Here is a 15,453-nt window from a genome sequence, read left to right on the forward strand (position 1 = left end):
TCACGACCGAGTATTACACAATGAAGTGTTTTCTGAAAAGAATTGAAATACTGTTAATAATTACAGAGGCTAACAGATGCGACACAATTCAGAAGTTACATATTATATGCTGCTAAGTAATGTACGTAATGCTCCCTGAAGTTCCATTACTATATGTTACTCATAATGCAAACCTAATGTTAACAATAACTGATCCGATTTCAAATGCAATTGTAGTGGAAAGCGTACGTGGCAAGTCAAGATGAAATATAAAAACATCATGTCAAGTGGTAGGGCTATGTATTTATATTTCTACTCATTATGATAAGATAAGATTTGTTGTGTGTAGCCTCCACTAAATAGCGTGTTTCTATGTTTTACAGCTAATAATAAAATGGTGTCTGTTCATATGACACTTAATAGAATTAAGGTGAGCCTCTGTTTAACAAACAATTAAATGATTTACAACAGCACAAACCAGAAGCATATGTGTAGTGAGAAAACGACTAGGAACCTGTCACCGCGGTTAAGTTAGCCTCATATTCCATATTCAGTTTTCTGGCTTTAATATCTTTATGGAAGTAAGGTGGGCGTATTTAACGACAGAATTGTGATGTCGATTACGCAGACATCGATGCACACTGATTATTTTTCCGCTTCAAAACATTTTGTGATTTGTGCCAAATCATGTTAATAGCTAATAAAATAGGTCCTCTAAGCTGTAATGACATATGGTGGTTTAGTATTTTGGGCTCATGGCCACTGTTGCACACCCCGTTGTTTCCCAGATTGCTTTACATGCGAATTTTAATTAATTTTTGAATGTTCGAATGTATCCGTATACTATGCAGTCGACAATACATGAATGGGTTAATAACTTTAAAACTAGACAAGACAGGCACATCTAGTGAAGTGTGCTTTGATCAGTGGACAACAAGGAACAATGCACACCCCTTCGGTTTTCAGAATGACTTTCTCTGGAACAGTTATTAATTAATACATTGTATGCATATTATATGCCATTGCTCCATTTCATACATATTAACAGAGAGAGCCCCTCAAGATTTGCGCGCCAATGCTGTGCGGATCATCCAGGTACGCCGGCATTGTCTTCAGAGAAATTGTAATGGGAGGGGCGGTGCTCATAGGGCTGGCTTACGCGGAAACCTCGACTTAACCAAGAACAAAAACTGCTCGGAGCAGTTTTGAGACTTAGCGTAAATTGCCATAGCAACATGTCTCGACTAAAACATACCCACCTTTCGTAGTACGGGTTAATCGCGAAGTTACACCACATGTCATCAAGTTACTCGCAAAGTTACCCCGATAAGCCAGTTACCCTGCTTCGTAGTACAGGCCACTGTTCTCTAGTGGTTCGTTGTCTATGATGTGTCCCGGTGTGTTGTTGCTTGTCTAAGTTAGAGCTGTCGTATGTTTACCTGCCCAGTTTGGTTTAATTGTATTTGTAGTGTTAGTTTATTCCTTTTGGTTTTGTTGTGTTTTCTGTTTCATTTAATAAACCCCTTTCTGTTCCTTGAGCCACAAGTGGGTCGTCCGCCCTTTTTCGTGCACCATGCCTCGTTCCCGTGCCCGAGTCACCCGGATCCCTGACATATGTATAATCTCCTAGCAATAGAGGAATGCACTAGGCCAGTGGGAACCGTGTGATCAAGGTCGGATGATAGCATCAGGCCCTAGTCAAGAAATAGGGAGCACTGAAATACCGGAACAAACCATATATGGAAACACACAGTAGAACCCAAGGTAACTAAACAAAGGATAAAAAGAACTGTGAGAAGAGGCTCGGAGGAGAACTCAAAAGATCTCCTCAGGCTTGTGCTGTAAGATACCACAATAAACTGAAAGCTGAGAAGACTTTACGCTGTTTTGAGTCCTACATCGCGAAATTTCCACAACAGATTTGGGGGCTTGTCCGGGATCAGATGAACGGAGGCCGTTGACGCCACGACGGATACGAGTCCAAAAGGACAACGAGGGACCCGTTTGGAGTCCAGAACAACCAATTGTGTCTGACCCATCGTGATTCCTGAAGTGGACGGTTCCCCCGTCACTCCGACCGGACTCAGGTAGGACCAAAAGGTGTTTGGACAGCTATATGTGTGGATTGTGATATCTTACTACAAAGGAAATAGACTGACCGGAAGGGTCATTAAATAAGGTGTTAAAACTGCAGACCTGAGGGTTGCGACCCCAGGGGATGTCTAGCTCGACCAGGAAGGAGTCGAGGGTAATAAGTCGACCGGGGCGCAGGGCACAATTCGACCAAGGAGGGTCGAAGGAATAGATCGATGACTCGTGTTACAGTAATATAGGAGAAGCATCTTCCTGTTCACTATGTGATGTCTATAGTCTGGGTGAAACAACGTTTGGCGTGTCGCACTTTTAAGGATTGGAGAAAGCAGAGAAAAAAAGGAAAAAAAAATTTCCATTGCAGAGGCACAGAACTAAAGTTGAAACAAGAATAACAGGTGCATGTGTGTGGTATACGTGAATATTTGTGTGTAAGACATGAACTTGCAATGAAGTAAAAGCTTATAGCAGGTTTGTGTGTGAAAGGCTGGCTTGCAACGAAGTAAAGGCTTAAAGCGCACTAACAATTCAGCTGAAGCGTGCTGTGTGACGGGTGAACAGAGATGGGAAATAAGGCAAGTAAAAGTGAATGGGGACCGGATCCAGCTTATGATCCGGAGGGAGAAACAGCATTTGAGAGAGAGAGATGAAGTATGCGAGAAAAAAATGCAGGGGAAAACATGTAGAGAGGTGGTTGAAGGAAGAAGAGGAAAGGATTATGGCAAGTTGTGTACTGATTGGAATGTAAAGACAAATGGAGAGTGGCCACGGGATGGTTCCACCTGTGTCGGTACCATAGCCTTTCAGTGCTATGCGCTGTGAGGCATAGGCACAGAGCTCAGCCCCTGGTCACAGGACTTCAAATGATGATAGTAAATGTCTGTCTGCCCCTTTGAAAGGCCCTTTAGCTATGTTTTCCACACTTTGGGAGTCAGACTAGTCAACTTGTACAACATAACCCACACAACGGACTGAATGATTGTATGGCAGACACAACTGCTAACATGTAAAGAGAAGTAAAGACTTCATGTGTATTACAATGTCCTTATCAAAAAGTACAATTATAACTAGTAAAATAAAGGAGGAGAAAGAATCACTCATTTGTATGAGACAAAGTTAACTGGAAGGCTGTGTGAAGAATGCTTGGCAAAGTTAGGGACTATGATGAATATATGTCTGCTAATGATTTGGATTCATGCTTTTATTCACCTACAGTATCTCTTGAGGAGGCATGCCAATGGTGTGGACACTTTCAAGACACAGATCGGGATGGTGACTGGGTAAGAACTATCAATGCACTTATAGATGCATAGAAAAATACAGCGATTTGTTGTTGTATTGTATGTTGTCAATCTTACTATAGATACTTTGCAATGGATGCGAGAGATGGCAGCACCGTGTCTGTGTAGGCATGAAAAAGGAGCAATTTAAAAATATAGCACATGTGATGTGACATTGCACAGCCTGTGAAGAGGAGTCTTTGTCATAAAGCAGCAGCGTACTTCAGGGTCTGAAACCAAAATGTGAGTGTTGTCACATTTGACACATGTGAGTGGCTTGGCACATGACTGTGTATATGACTAATGGTCACACTTTGTGCACAATAATGCAGTTTAAATGGATTTCTCCCAGTGGACACCGTCAATATATTACCTTCCACTGTGTTCACTGTCTTGGAGGAAGACGCAGAGTCCTATTTCCCCTCAGAAAGTATTTAATCGACGGATGTTCCGAAGCTATCATCGCTGTGGACAAGCTGTATGTTAATGGGCAGTTGTATCAGGACCGGGATACCACCCCCTGGCTCTACTAATCCAAAATCAGGTGATCGCTATCCAAATTGACTTTGCATTTTTGATAATTTGCTATCAGACATGTTTTCATGGAAAAACATTATCTCCTTGTCTCAACAGCATAGTGTGAGGTAAAATGTGTCATAAATATATTATTGGTATTTGCACTATTACTGTCACGGTTCGCGGGTGAGCGAGTAGGGAAGCAGGCGAATGGAGCCGGACTGACGGGCAAACGGGGTTTATTAAAGGAAGACGGACGAGGAAACAGGACCAACGCATGACACTACAATGACAAGTCTGGGGAAGACTGACTCAGACGAGGACTAAATACACAAGACAAGCTAGACTTAATAGGACACAGGCGATCACATTTAGGGCTGAACACGAGGTAACGAGGTGGGCGTGGCACACATCGGGAGCGGACGGAGCGGGGCGTGACAATTACTATACTTTTGTCCTTTTTTACATTTGTCCTCATTTCTTTCTCTTTCTTTTCTCTCTCACCACAACAGCTAGCCGCCCATATGGTATTTAATGCAACAGTTTGCATAACTGCACCCCACACAGCATACACGCAGAAACAGCTTAGTGTCAGACCATTCACACAGACGCACAGACTGACGCAGACTCTTACACAAATAGACACAGATATACAGGATGTACATAACACACGCACATACATGCACACATACAGGCATTCATGTGCAACCATGCACGTACATACATATACGCACACACACACACACTTTAGCAAGCCCCTCGCATTCGGTTAAATTACTTCAAAGATGAGCACTAGGGGTGGAGCCGAACCCGAATACGGTATTCGGAAAGGCACAAATAATGTGTTTTTTACGAATACTTATTTCGAACAAATACTTAAAAAAATATTTGTATTCGGGAACAAGAAAAACTTTATATCAAAAAGCTGCGTTTCCTCTTGAGACCGCAGTGCATGCCCGGAAGAGTGAGTGAGTGAGTTCAGGAGTCGGGGGGGGAGTAAAAGAGGTGACTGACACAGGCTACTCCACACAGTAACAGAGAAGGCTCGGCTCAGCGAAAAAAGACTTAACTGTATCACTATTTTTGTTGAATAGATTTTTGTACCTTAACTGGGTTCCGGAGGCAGTTTATAACTTTCGGGAAGCAGAGTTTGATCGGGAGATTATTCCATTACGCTGCATTATTGACGTCTGCAATCAGGTGCTCTCATGTTCGCTCTGTTTACGTAGCTCTGTTAGCTCGGTAATTTAGACAATAGGCTGTTGACAGAGTAACGTTAACGTTTGGTTAAAAAGGTTAAAACAATGCTTGTGTAGTTGTGTCGAATTGTATGCACTTGTAGGAGTTATATGGTACGTTTAAGTTATTCTGTCTACTGCATATCCATAATTATTATAATGGATATAATTAAAGAATACTTACACTATAGCGTAAATTAGAAGTGCAACGCAAAAAAACTGGATTTTTACGCCTATTTTGAATTTTACTCGAATACGAATACAAATACAAATACTTTTCCCCCCTCAACAAATACAAATACAGATACAAATACCGGCTGCTTTGCACACCCCTAATGAGCACATTACAATTTGTCACTTGGAATGTGTGTGGCATGGGTTCCAGGGGAAAGAGAAATAAACTCTTTAATAGGCTGAAAGAACTATATGCAGACATTGTCCTCATACAGGAGACTCATTTATCAAAACCGACAGCTGACGTAATCACCTCACCACAGTTCCCTCATGTATATTCAGGCAGCTACAACTCTAAACAAAGGGGGAGTCGCCATACTCATAAATAGGAAAATACATTGTACTACCAATCATTCCATTAAATTTCCAGTTATTTTCTTGTGTGCACATGTTATTTTAAAAAATCACTCTATGGGACTTCAGGGGCTCTAATTATAGATTCAAAAGGCAGATTTATTATAGTTAATTTTTCTATTCAAAAAATATGAACATACTGTATGCCTCGCAAGTGTGTGTGGCGCTAAGGTTGACGACCCTTCCGCCTTTCACATACTTTTTACTTCACTCTCTGATCACTCGGACACCACACTTATAATAGGAGGGGACTTCAGTGTGGTGTTCAACCCTGAATTTGACACGCTTAGTACTGCAGGGAGTTATAGGAATTGGCACTATACAGGACAAAGGATGTTCAACATGGGTCTCACAAATTCTAACATCTGCTCTAACTGCACAAGTAGCACACCCCATGAGTATATGCATGCCATGTGGGAATGCATGCCTGTTCGGAGGTTTTGGCAGAGGGTATGCGAAGACTTATCAACATGTTTAGGGAATAATATTTCAGCTTCCCCGAAACTATGCATGTTAGGTGACTTAAGTGATATTGATCAGGAGAGGGATTTAGCACATATGGTTCTCAATGGCCTGTGCATTGCCAGAAAAACCTATATTTCTGAAGTGGAAATCAAAAAATAACTTGAGTATTATTCAGTACAGGAGTCTCTTGTTGGACCACATTAGGGTGGAGACAATGTCTGTCTCCTCCAAGAATCAATTGGATAATTTTAACTCTCTCTGGTCCCCAGTAATTGACTTCATCACTCAGTGAGGGAGGTCGGTCATAGCTTTGCTGTCCTCATTGCCCCTTGGGCAGCGGGGGGGCTTGGGGGGGCTGTGGGCCACTGGTGGGCTGCCTGGTGGCTGTGGGTGGGGCTCCTGGTGGCCCTTGGCGGGGGGTGGCGGCCCTGGCCGGACAGCAGGGGCCTTGCAGGTGCGGGCTGGGGTACGGGATCCACGCATGGGGGCCTGGGGGCAGCTCGCTCCTGGGCGGGGGCATCGTTTGCGTTTGGGGGACTACGTCTCGCCAAGGGTACGCCCCTCCGGGGAGGGTGGGTCAGCACCAGCTTGGCCCCCAGGGCTCCGGGGGTGGGGGGGTGTTGGGGAGGTTGGGTAGCCTCTCTTGGTGGGATTGGCTTGGGTACTGGTGGGGTACCTTGGTGTCAGGCCAGTGTGTCTGATGAGAGTGGATGTTTGTATGTGTGTGTGGCGTGTCGGCGGGACTCTGCTTGGATGGGGCATATGTATATTAGGGGTGTGGTGATGGCCTCGGCCCGCTTTTTTGCACACATGACTGTGTCCCCATGCAGACCAACAACAAGGTCATCAAGTTCACAGATCGACGGTGATCGGACTCTTCTCGAGCAAGGAGAGTGAGCTGGAATACAGGGACGAGGTGGAGCGGCTGTCAGAGTGGTGCAGAGTCGACAACCTGCTCCTCAACACCACAAAAACAAAGGAGCTGGTCATTGATTTCAGGAAAAATAAAATAGACATCCAGCCACTCATCATCGCCAGGGCATTTCTGGACAGGGTATGGAATATTATGTAGCACTATATAACACAGAATATAAGTATTATGATATTATTAATAAGCATGCCAAATACCCATGATGTAATCATTACAATGTAATCATTATAATGTAATCAACACAATGTAATCAACTGAGTATGTATTTGCACCTCATATTAGCAACAAGAGTTTTTGTTAGCTACTTTATCTTAGTCCAGATCTATGAATATCCACCTTTATTAGTGTTATACCTTATCACTGTCGATGGACAAATGTATTATCAACCCTCTAGTTAGACAATGTGCAACAGGCTGAAGCTGCCAAGGTTTGCAACTGAAGGAAGGGATACTCCTGAGTTCACGGCTGAGTATTTTTAAAAAAACAAGTAGAGATGGTCGCGCCACCATTATGTTCTTTTTTTTTAAAAAAAAAGAAATGATGGAGAAACTTATCACCCAGGGGTGTGGATTAAGGGAGAAAACAATGATTGTGAATGGTTGAAGAGATGATGATGTTCAAGTGACGAGATATTGTTACATGATAAGAACTGGTATAAAAATTGGTGTAAAACAATATTGGACACACTTCTACTTGTCCAGCCTTGGTTGTATTAACTTCATTATTGCAATAAAGACTGCATTTCGATTTACACGAGTGGTTCCAGACTTCTGATTTGGCTGGGGAGGAAAACACCACAACAGTTTTAGATTATCCTGCCCCGGGCACCTTCATGCATTTTTGTACAGTACAAATTGCGAGCTTCCTGGCAGTGTATCACATGTCCCGGGGCAGAATTTCTACATGCCACTTCCGTGGACTTTTAGTTTTAGATTATGGATGGCAGCTTCCCCATTGTTACAGTGTACTGGGCGAAATGCACATTTAGAAATCCTGCCCCGGGCACTTTCATGCATTTTCGTATAGCATAAATTGCGAGCTCCCTGGCAGTATATCAGATGTCCCGGGGCAGGATTTCTACGTGCCACTTCCATGTTCCAATGTAACAGATGCTTTGCAATATCCTTTTTATTTTATTTAATTTGTGTATTAATTCTGATAAAATGGCTAGCAGAGTGGCAACCACATTTCTACAATAGTGTAGATATTTCACAGGAGTGCTTGCAAGGTGTACGGTATAGCTTTACTTATATGAGAAAATTTAATCAGATAACACTTGTAGTTTATATGGTTTGCATGAGATATTGATTGTTTGCAGACATAAAATGTATGTTATGCAATGTCATGTGCTGTTAAGGATCACCAAAGTGTATTTGTTGGTTTAATACACTTATGCTTTATTTTCAAATGAGGGGGAAGTGATGTAATTTGCCGTAATGCATTTTCCCTTTTGTTCCCACCCCTCATGATGTAAGAGGAAATGCTTTTCAGTCAGTAAAGAACACGTTCTTCAGACGAACTTACTCGCGTGGTCATTATAAGTAGTTTCTACTATCGCCAACATTTTGGTGCCGAAACCCGGGACAAGGATCGAGTTGTGGGAGGTTTGAGGCTTGGACTTAAATTTAAACCTGAGGTTGGAGACTACCGAATTTACAGAAATGGCTGAAGCATTGGAGCGAATTAGGCGAAAGCGTGGTGTGATTCGTGCGGCGATAACACGACTACTGACGTAGATTGAGGAGGAGGTTAGTAAAGACCAGCCAGACTGTGATAAGCTAAGAGAGGCACTGTCGGTACTGTCGGTGAAAGAAGAGAGTTTGATTGATTTAGACATAGGCATTGAAGATGAGATTACTTTAAATCAGAGCTAGATAAGATTTTAACAACTCTGAGCTATTAGTTAAGTTCTCCCCAAGCGAGCTCGATGGGCCGAATGGCCTCCTCTCGTTTGTATAGTTCTTATGTTCTTATGAGACTCTCACGCAGGAATTAGAGGCGAAGATTGAAGGCGCGCTGGAGTATCGAGAACGCATTATTGTCTGGAAGACTCGTGCAAGCAGACATATTCAGAAAGGTCGGGAAGCTGAAAGTGTGCGGGTGAGCAATGCAAGCGTGATTTCGAACATGTCGCTGAATAAGCAGACTATTAAGCTGCCCAAGTTAGAGATAACGAAATTTGATGGAGAAATCAGTCAGTGGTAGGAATTCTGGAGTCAATATGACACAGCCATTCATAGTAATGAAACATTGTGTAAAAGAGAGAAATTTTCCTACCTTTAGTTCTATTTAACTGGTGCTGCAGCAAAGGCTGTAACTGGACTTAACATGACTGATGACAACTATGATTCAGCAATAAAGTTATTGCGTGAGCGGTTTGGAAGAAAGGACATTGTTGTCACTGCTCATATGTCAAAATTATTACACTTGACTCCTGTGAAAAGATCGGCAGATGATAAAGGCAACTTTATGATGAGTGTGAAATACAGATTCGCAGTTTAGAATCTTTAGGCGTGTCCAGTGACACATATGGCTGTCTGCTATGCTCAGTAATGTTACAGCTCATCCCAGATGACCTTGCCTTAGCTTACACCCGTAAGTCAGACAATGATGGTGAATGGAACGTGCTCGAACTTATTCGATTCCTGCAAAAGGAAGTTCAAAGCAGGGAGAGAGCACTCCAACTGACAAGGTCAGGCAATACACAAAAGGACAATGCACAATCTAATAAAACGCTCACCAGGCCAGCGTCCTTCAGTGAACGTAAAACCAAAATTTGGAGCACGCTATCAGCAGCTGCATTGCACACGAGCAGTAATGCTCCTCTGACCTGTGTTTATTGTGACAGTCCTGACCTCAAGCCAGAACATTGCCCAGACAGTTCTTTAACTGCCTGCAAAGAGAAATTGAGGAAACTTGGAAGATGTTTTGTGTGTTTAGGTCCAAAACACATAGCAAAGTTCTGCAGGGTTAAAGGCGTTTCATGTGCCCTGTGTAAATGCAGACATCATCAGTCTATTTGTGATCAAATCCAGCTGTAGCCGGACACTAGCAGCAGTGGTACAGATGCTGTGGTATCTTCTGTGTCCAGTATTGTAAAGTTGAAATCTGGTGGTCACAACACTATACTGCTTCAGACGGTCAAGGCATGGACAGAAGGCCCAGCAGGGACAAGAGTCATTCGCTGCCTGCTTGATGGGGGCAGTCAGAGAAGTTTTATTCATGAGAGCATATATAGTGAAGGCTCTTAAACTACCGGTGGTGAGGCAAGAGACATTACATCTCCATACCTTTGGGTTGGCCGCTGCAGTGACAACAAAACGCAATGTTGTAAGGGTGTTGCTCGAAAGTGTGTGGCATACATGACAAGGGATTCAAATTGAAGCAGTTGAAACCCCTCAAGTGTGTTATAAGGGTACCTGGGAACCACATTCAAGAACAATGCAAGAGAAAGGGTCTGCGCCTTGCCGATTTCCCCGTAGAAGGCAATAATGATCCTGAGTTGTCATCACTGATAGGGGCCGATTTTTACTGGCAAGTGGTGTCTGGTAAGGTCGAGAGAATCACAGACTCTCTTGTTGCCATTGAAAGCAGCTTTGGATGGACGGTGCAGGGGCCAGTTTCCTCATCCAGTGTGGCTGAGGCAGCTTGTATGCACATCAGCTTAGATGAGGATATGCAGATCTCAAAACAGCTGCATGCTTTCTGGGAGATAGAATCATTAGGGATTGTTGACAAGAAAACCCCAAGCCCAGATGATACAGTGGCACTCCAGAGTTTTGAAAGGTCAATAAAAGTAGAGAATGGACGTTATATGGTTGGGTTACCATGGCGACCTGACAAGCCAGATCTCACAGACAATTTCAGTATTGCTAAGAAAAGATTTGAGGGTTTAAAGAGAAGGTTCAAAACTGATCCAGGGCTGTTTGCAAGATATAATGATGTCATACAGGACTACCTGCCTCAAGCATGTGTGAGGACGTCCCAGAGAATAGTTTGGAAAAGGAACAGTAGGCGGAGGCGGTGAAATATTATCTACCACACCACGCTGTCCTTCGTGAGGATAAGGTAACAACCAAACTAAGAGTTGTATTTGATGCATCATCACATGTGGAGGGTTGTCCATCCCTTAATGACTGTCTGCTAACTGGGCCGAATCTAAATCCTAACCTGTTAGATGTGTTAATCAAATTCAGAGTGCACCAAATAGCTTTCACAGCAGACATTACTAAGGCCTTTCTTCAGATATCCTTAGCAGATAAGGACAGGGATGCTGTTAGGTTCCTGTGGGTACACGGACATCCAGCCAAGGCTGATGAAGAGCAGCTGCGCATTATGAGGATGAGTAGAGTAGTGTTTGGAGTTTTCTCAAGTCCGTTTCTATTAGCTGCAACGATACAAAATCACATTCGCCAGTACGAAGCAGAGCAACCGAAGACTGTGGAGGTGCTGAGAAACGCTCTCTGTGTCGATGACCTTATAGGAAGCTCCTGTCAGTTAAACGAGGCTCAATTCATCACATGAACCTTTGCAAATAGACAACAAATTCACAGAGAATCACCTATGGTGGAATGGACCTACTTTCCATTCGTCTGTTGAAGAGACACAAGAGATTGAGGAGAGCTGTGTTTCCGATGAGGCCAACATGGAGCTTAGAGCAAAATATCAGGTTACAGTATGTCTTACCAACACTGAGGAAATTGAACCGCTGGTGGACCTAAACAAGTATAGTAGGCTGAAAACTGTACTGAGAGTAACAGCGTGAGTGAAGCGCTTTATAGCCAATGCTCGCTCCAGTCAAAGGGTAACAGGGGAGCTCATTACAGAAGAGCTTACTTCAGCAGAATTATACTGGATAAAGGTGACACAAGAACATAGTTTCCATCAAGAAATTTGTCAGCTGAGATCAGGACAAGACATAAAGGGAGACTCAAAAATTAAGGATTTGAAACCGTTTCTAGATGAGAACGGCCTCGTCAGTGGAGGAGGAAGGTTACAGCAGTCTGAGTTACTTAGAGATACTTTAGTACAAGTGAGGGATAGGTATTGGATTTTGAAGGGCAGACAGCTGGTTAAGCGTATTATAGGACACTGCTACATCTGTAGAAGACTAAACGTAAAACCAGCTCAACAAGTTACGGCTCCATTGCCAAGAGACAGAATTACTGAGTCACCTCCCTTCGAAGTAACAGGACCCTTGCACGTCAAGTCTAGTGGTCACGCAAGGAAGGCATACATTGCAGTTTTCACTTGTGCTGTCACTAGGGCAGTGCATTTGGATCTTGTCTCAGATCAGACCACGGAGAACTTTCTGTTAGCCTTAAAAAGATGGGGACTTTGTAAGGTTATTTACTCGGACAATGCAAGGACATTCAAGAGAGCAGACTTGGATGTAAAAGAACTATGGAAATCATGTAGTTTATATGGTTTACGTGAGATATTGATTGTTTGCAGAAATAAGATGTATGTACTATGTTATGCAATGTCATGTGCTGTTAAGGATCACCAAAGTGTATTTGTTGGTTTAATACATTTATGCTTTATTTTCAAATGAGGGGGAAGTGATGTAATTTGCCATAGTGCATTTTCCCTTTTGTTCCCACCCCTCATGATGTAAGAAGAAATGCTTTTCAGTCAGTAAAGAACACGTTCTTCAGACGAACTTACTCGCGTGGTCATTATAAGTAGTTTCTACTATCGCAACAAACACAAAAACAGTTCAATAGTGCTTGGATACGAGATCTACAGAAATACAGAATTACAATAAAATACTGACATGTTTGGTGAAAGACACATATTTTTTTATTGATTTATTTTATTCGTCAGGAACAGGCATCCATAAACAGTGACGTTGGTAGCTGGACATTGAAGGGTTAAACATATAAGAATACAACTAATAATTTTATAACTGCATGGCCTCTAACCCAATGAAGAGAATAGACAGGGGAACTGAGACTGGGATGAGGTGATCTTGCCCGTAAATGGGAGAAAGCAGGAACTTACAGCAAGAGAACAGGTCAAGATGACCCTGTTCTAGACAGCAAGAGAACAGGAACCCATCATATTGCTGACACTCATATTTTACCCTTGTTTGGGAACATGCACACATACTAACTAGAGCAAAGTTAAAGTATGATGTAGTCACGTAGATGGAAAAGTACAGACGAGGGGGGCCACACCCCAAAAGGCCTATAAAGACCTAGAGCCGACCCCTAGAGTTCGAGCATCTTCTTGTACATGCTGAATGTATGTCGGATGTTTGCTCCCAGCTTGCATGCAAACTGTTAGAAATAAACTGGTGACTTGCAACCACTCCTCGACTGTGCAGTGTATCTCTTCTCATCAACGGACCCGGCGGAGTTCTGACTCCAACAATTTGGGGGCTCGTCCGGGATGAGCAGGAGATCTGCAAGATTCGGCTAAGTCTCGACGGAACCCACTTGGACACAGAGAACTGCGAGGCGCCGACTAGAAGAGGTAAGCAGAGCCTGTTATATCAAAATCTGCATATTGGTAATCTTAAATTGAGCAGTTTGAAGTGTCCAGTGGCCCGTCTGTAAATTAGCACAGAGAGGGGGTTGCCAGGTACCAGGTACATGTGGGGATGATGTACTGTGTCTTGTGTGGTTTATGCCTTGTGTATAAGGAGTGAGTATGGTAAGTCTGTGAGTGTAGAAAAACCGGAGTTTAAAAATAAATAAAAAATATAAGAGATTTAAAAAATAGAAAAAAAGTAATAAGAAGAGATATAAAAAATAAAAAAAAATAATAAGAGATAGCAAAAAAAAAAAAAAAAAAGAAGAAGGGAATAGAGGGCAAGGGACCCTGTCCGGCCGAAAAGTTGGTAAATAAAAGAGGTAAGGAAAAGACGGCCCGGACCAATTTTAAGGAATAGAGGGTGGAGGACCCCGCATAGTCTTGGGTGTGGCGACCTCCCTATTGGTTGACGAGCTGGTAGGCGAGCTGGGTATTGGGACCCGGGGAATTCAAGACCCCCAAAAGTAAGGTGGGGAGAGGAACTAAGGTCCCTCTCCAAAAGGGCTGGAAGTCCCGAGGCGAGGTGTCTCAAAAATGCTAGGAGGTGTATGAATGTGAGGATTTGACTGGGATTAAGAGTATGAGGTATGCCCTACTCCGGGGAATATGAATGAAGAATTATTGTTTGTAAGGCTGTTTTATGTATTGGTGGTGTTTAATAGTAGGACATTCCACTACACTGAAAAGGTGTAGGAAGTGTGGTTGGGTGAACCCACACCCAGAAGCAAAACTGCTGCTAGAAGAAAACACTAAAAGAAAAAATAATAAAAAATAGGAAAAAAAAAAAGAGAAACTTTAAAAAACTGAGTAATAGACGGTAATTCACACTTCTCAGAATAATAGTAAAATAATACTAACAAGCCAGGTCCACTAAAAAATGGATCACGAGTTTGATCGAGAATTAGATGACGGAGGATGGTCACCTCCTAAAACTACAGTGTGGAAGCCCCTGGTAAGGCAAATTCGGGTGGTGAAGGAAGCAGTGGCCGGGGCAAGCAGGGAGAAAAATAAGGAGAAAGAGGTCACGGAGGCATGGCAGCGCATGTGTGAGGCGATTCGGAGTGCTGGATGCCAAGCGGAGGACAGGTGCTCATTAGGAGTACTATTGTGGAAAAAGGAGAGAGAGCAGGCTAGTCTCAGGGACGAAGCGACGTGTAAAAGAGCGACCGCTAGTCTGCTGACAAAGGGGAAGTTAAGGAGAGAGGTAGAGATGTATGAGAGCGAAAGGAGAGAGTGGTCGAGGTTGGCGCTATTATGGCAGGGGACAGATCACCTCCATAGGGAGGAAACAGAGGAGTGTAAGTCACCCTCTCCTGCAGAAGGCACACAGACGGGCAGTGAGGATCCTCCTCCGGCATATACAGGCCGGAGATTGTTTCCAACAGCGCCCCCAGCCCACATGTGCCCAATGATTAATGTTACAGGGGGAACCCTCCATATTCGCACACAGGGGACGCGGGAGGTCTCAGCAGGTGCGCGGTCGGAGAAAATGGAGGAGGAACCAGACGGGGGCTCAGACGTCGAGGCTGAGTCCTCCTCTCAAGGGACAGGAGACAGGTTAGATTTACAGCACTGTGCACGGGCACCAGACCAGCCAGCGTTCCGTAACAGAATAGCGCGGGAGCAAGTAGAGGAGTTCGGGGAGAATGGCATATTTCATCCCGCCACCCCAGGAAGAAGGCTAAAGTTAAGTGGTAGGAAGCAAAGGCAAGTAGAGGTGGTGGGACAGTTAGTGGGGACTTGTGAGGAGACGGAGGAGGACGCACGGTTTGAGGACTGTGAGGAAGAGCCTTTAGGGGAAAACCAGACAGACGCACTTGGTGCACAA

The 15,453-nt window shown here is 43.6% G+C and overlaps 1 protein-coding gene across 1 annotated transcript in view; it reads left to right on the top strand.

Moving 5' to 3' along the window:
• LOC111838967 (uncharacterized) overlaps positions 1 to 15,453 on the top strand; it is a 64,434-nt gene that overhangs the window by 19,601 nt on the left and 29,380 nt on the right. The window contains exons 2-5 of the mRNA XM_072716621.1: positions 1,899 to 2,066; positions 3,286 to 3,350; positions 3,434 to 3,894; positions 6,988 to 7,211. Coding sequence (XP_072572722.1) covers positions 3,831 to 3,894; positions 6,988 to 7,211 — 288 coding nt within the window. The 5' untranslated portion in view covers positions 1,899 to 2,066; positions 3,286 to 3,350; positions 3,434 to 3,830. The remainder of the gene's footprint in view (positions 1 to 1,898; positions 2,067 to 3,285; positions 3,351 to 3,433; positions 3,895 to 6,987; positions 7,212 to 15,453) is intronic.

This window comes from Paramormyrops kingsleyae, chromosome 1 (assembly GCF_048594095.1).
Source record: "Paramormyrops kingsleyae isolate MSU_618 chromosome 1, PKINGS_0.4, whole genome shotgun sequence".
Lineage (NCBI taxonomy): Eukaryota > Metazoa > Chordata > Actinopteri > Osteoglossiformes > Mormyridae > Paramormyrops > Paramormyrops kingsleyae.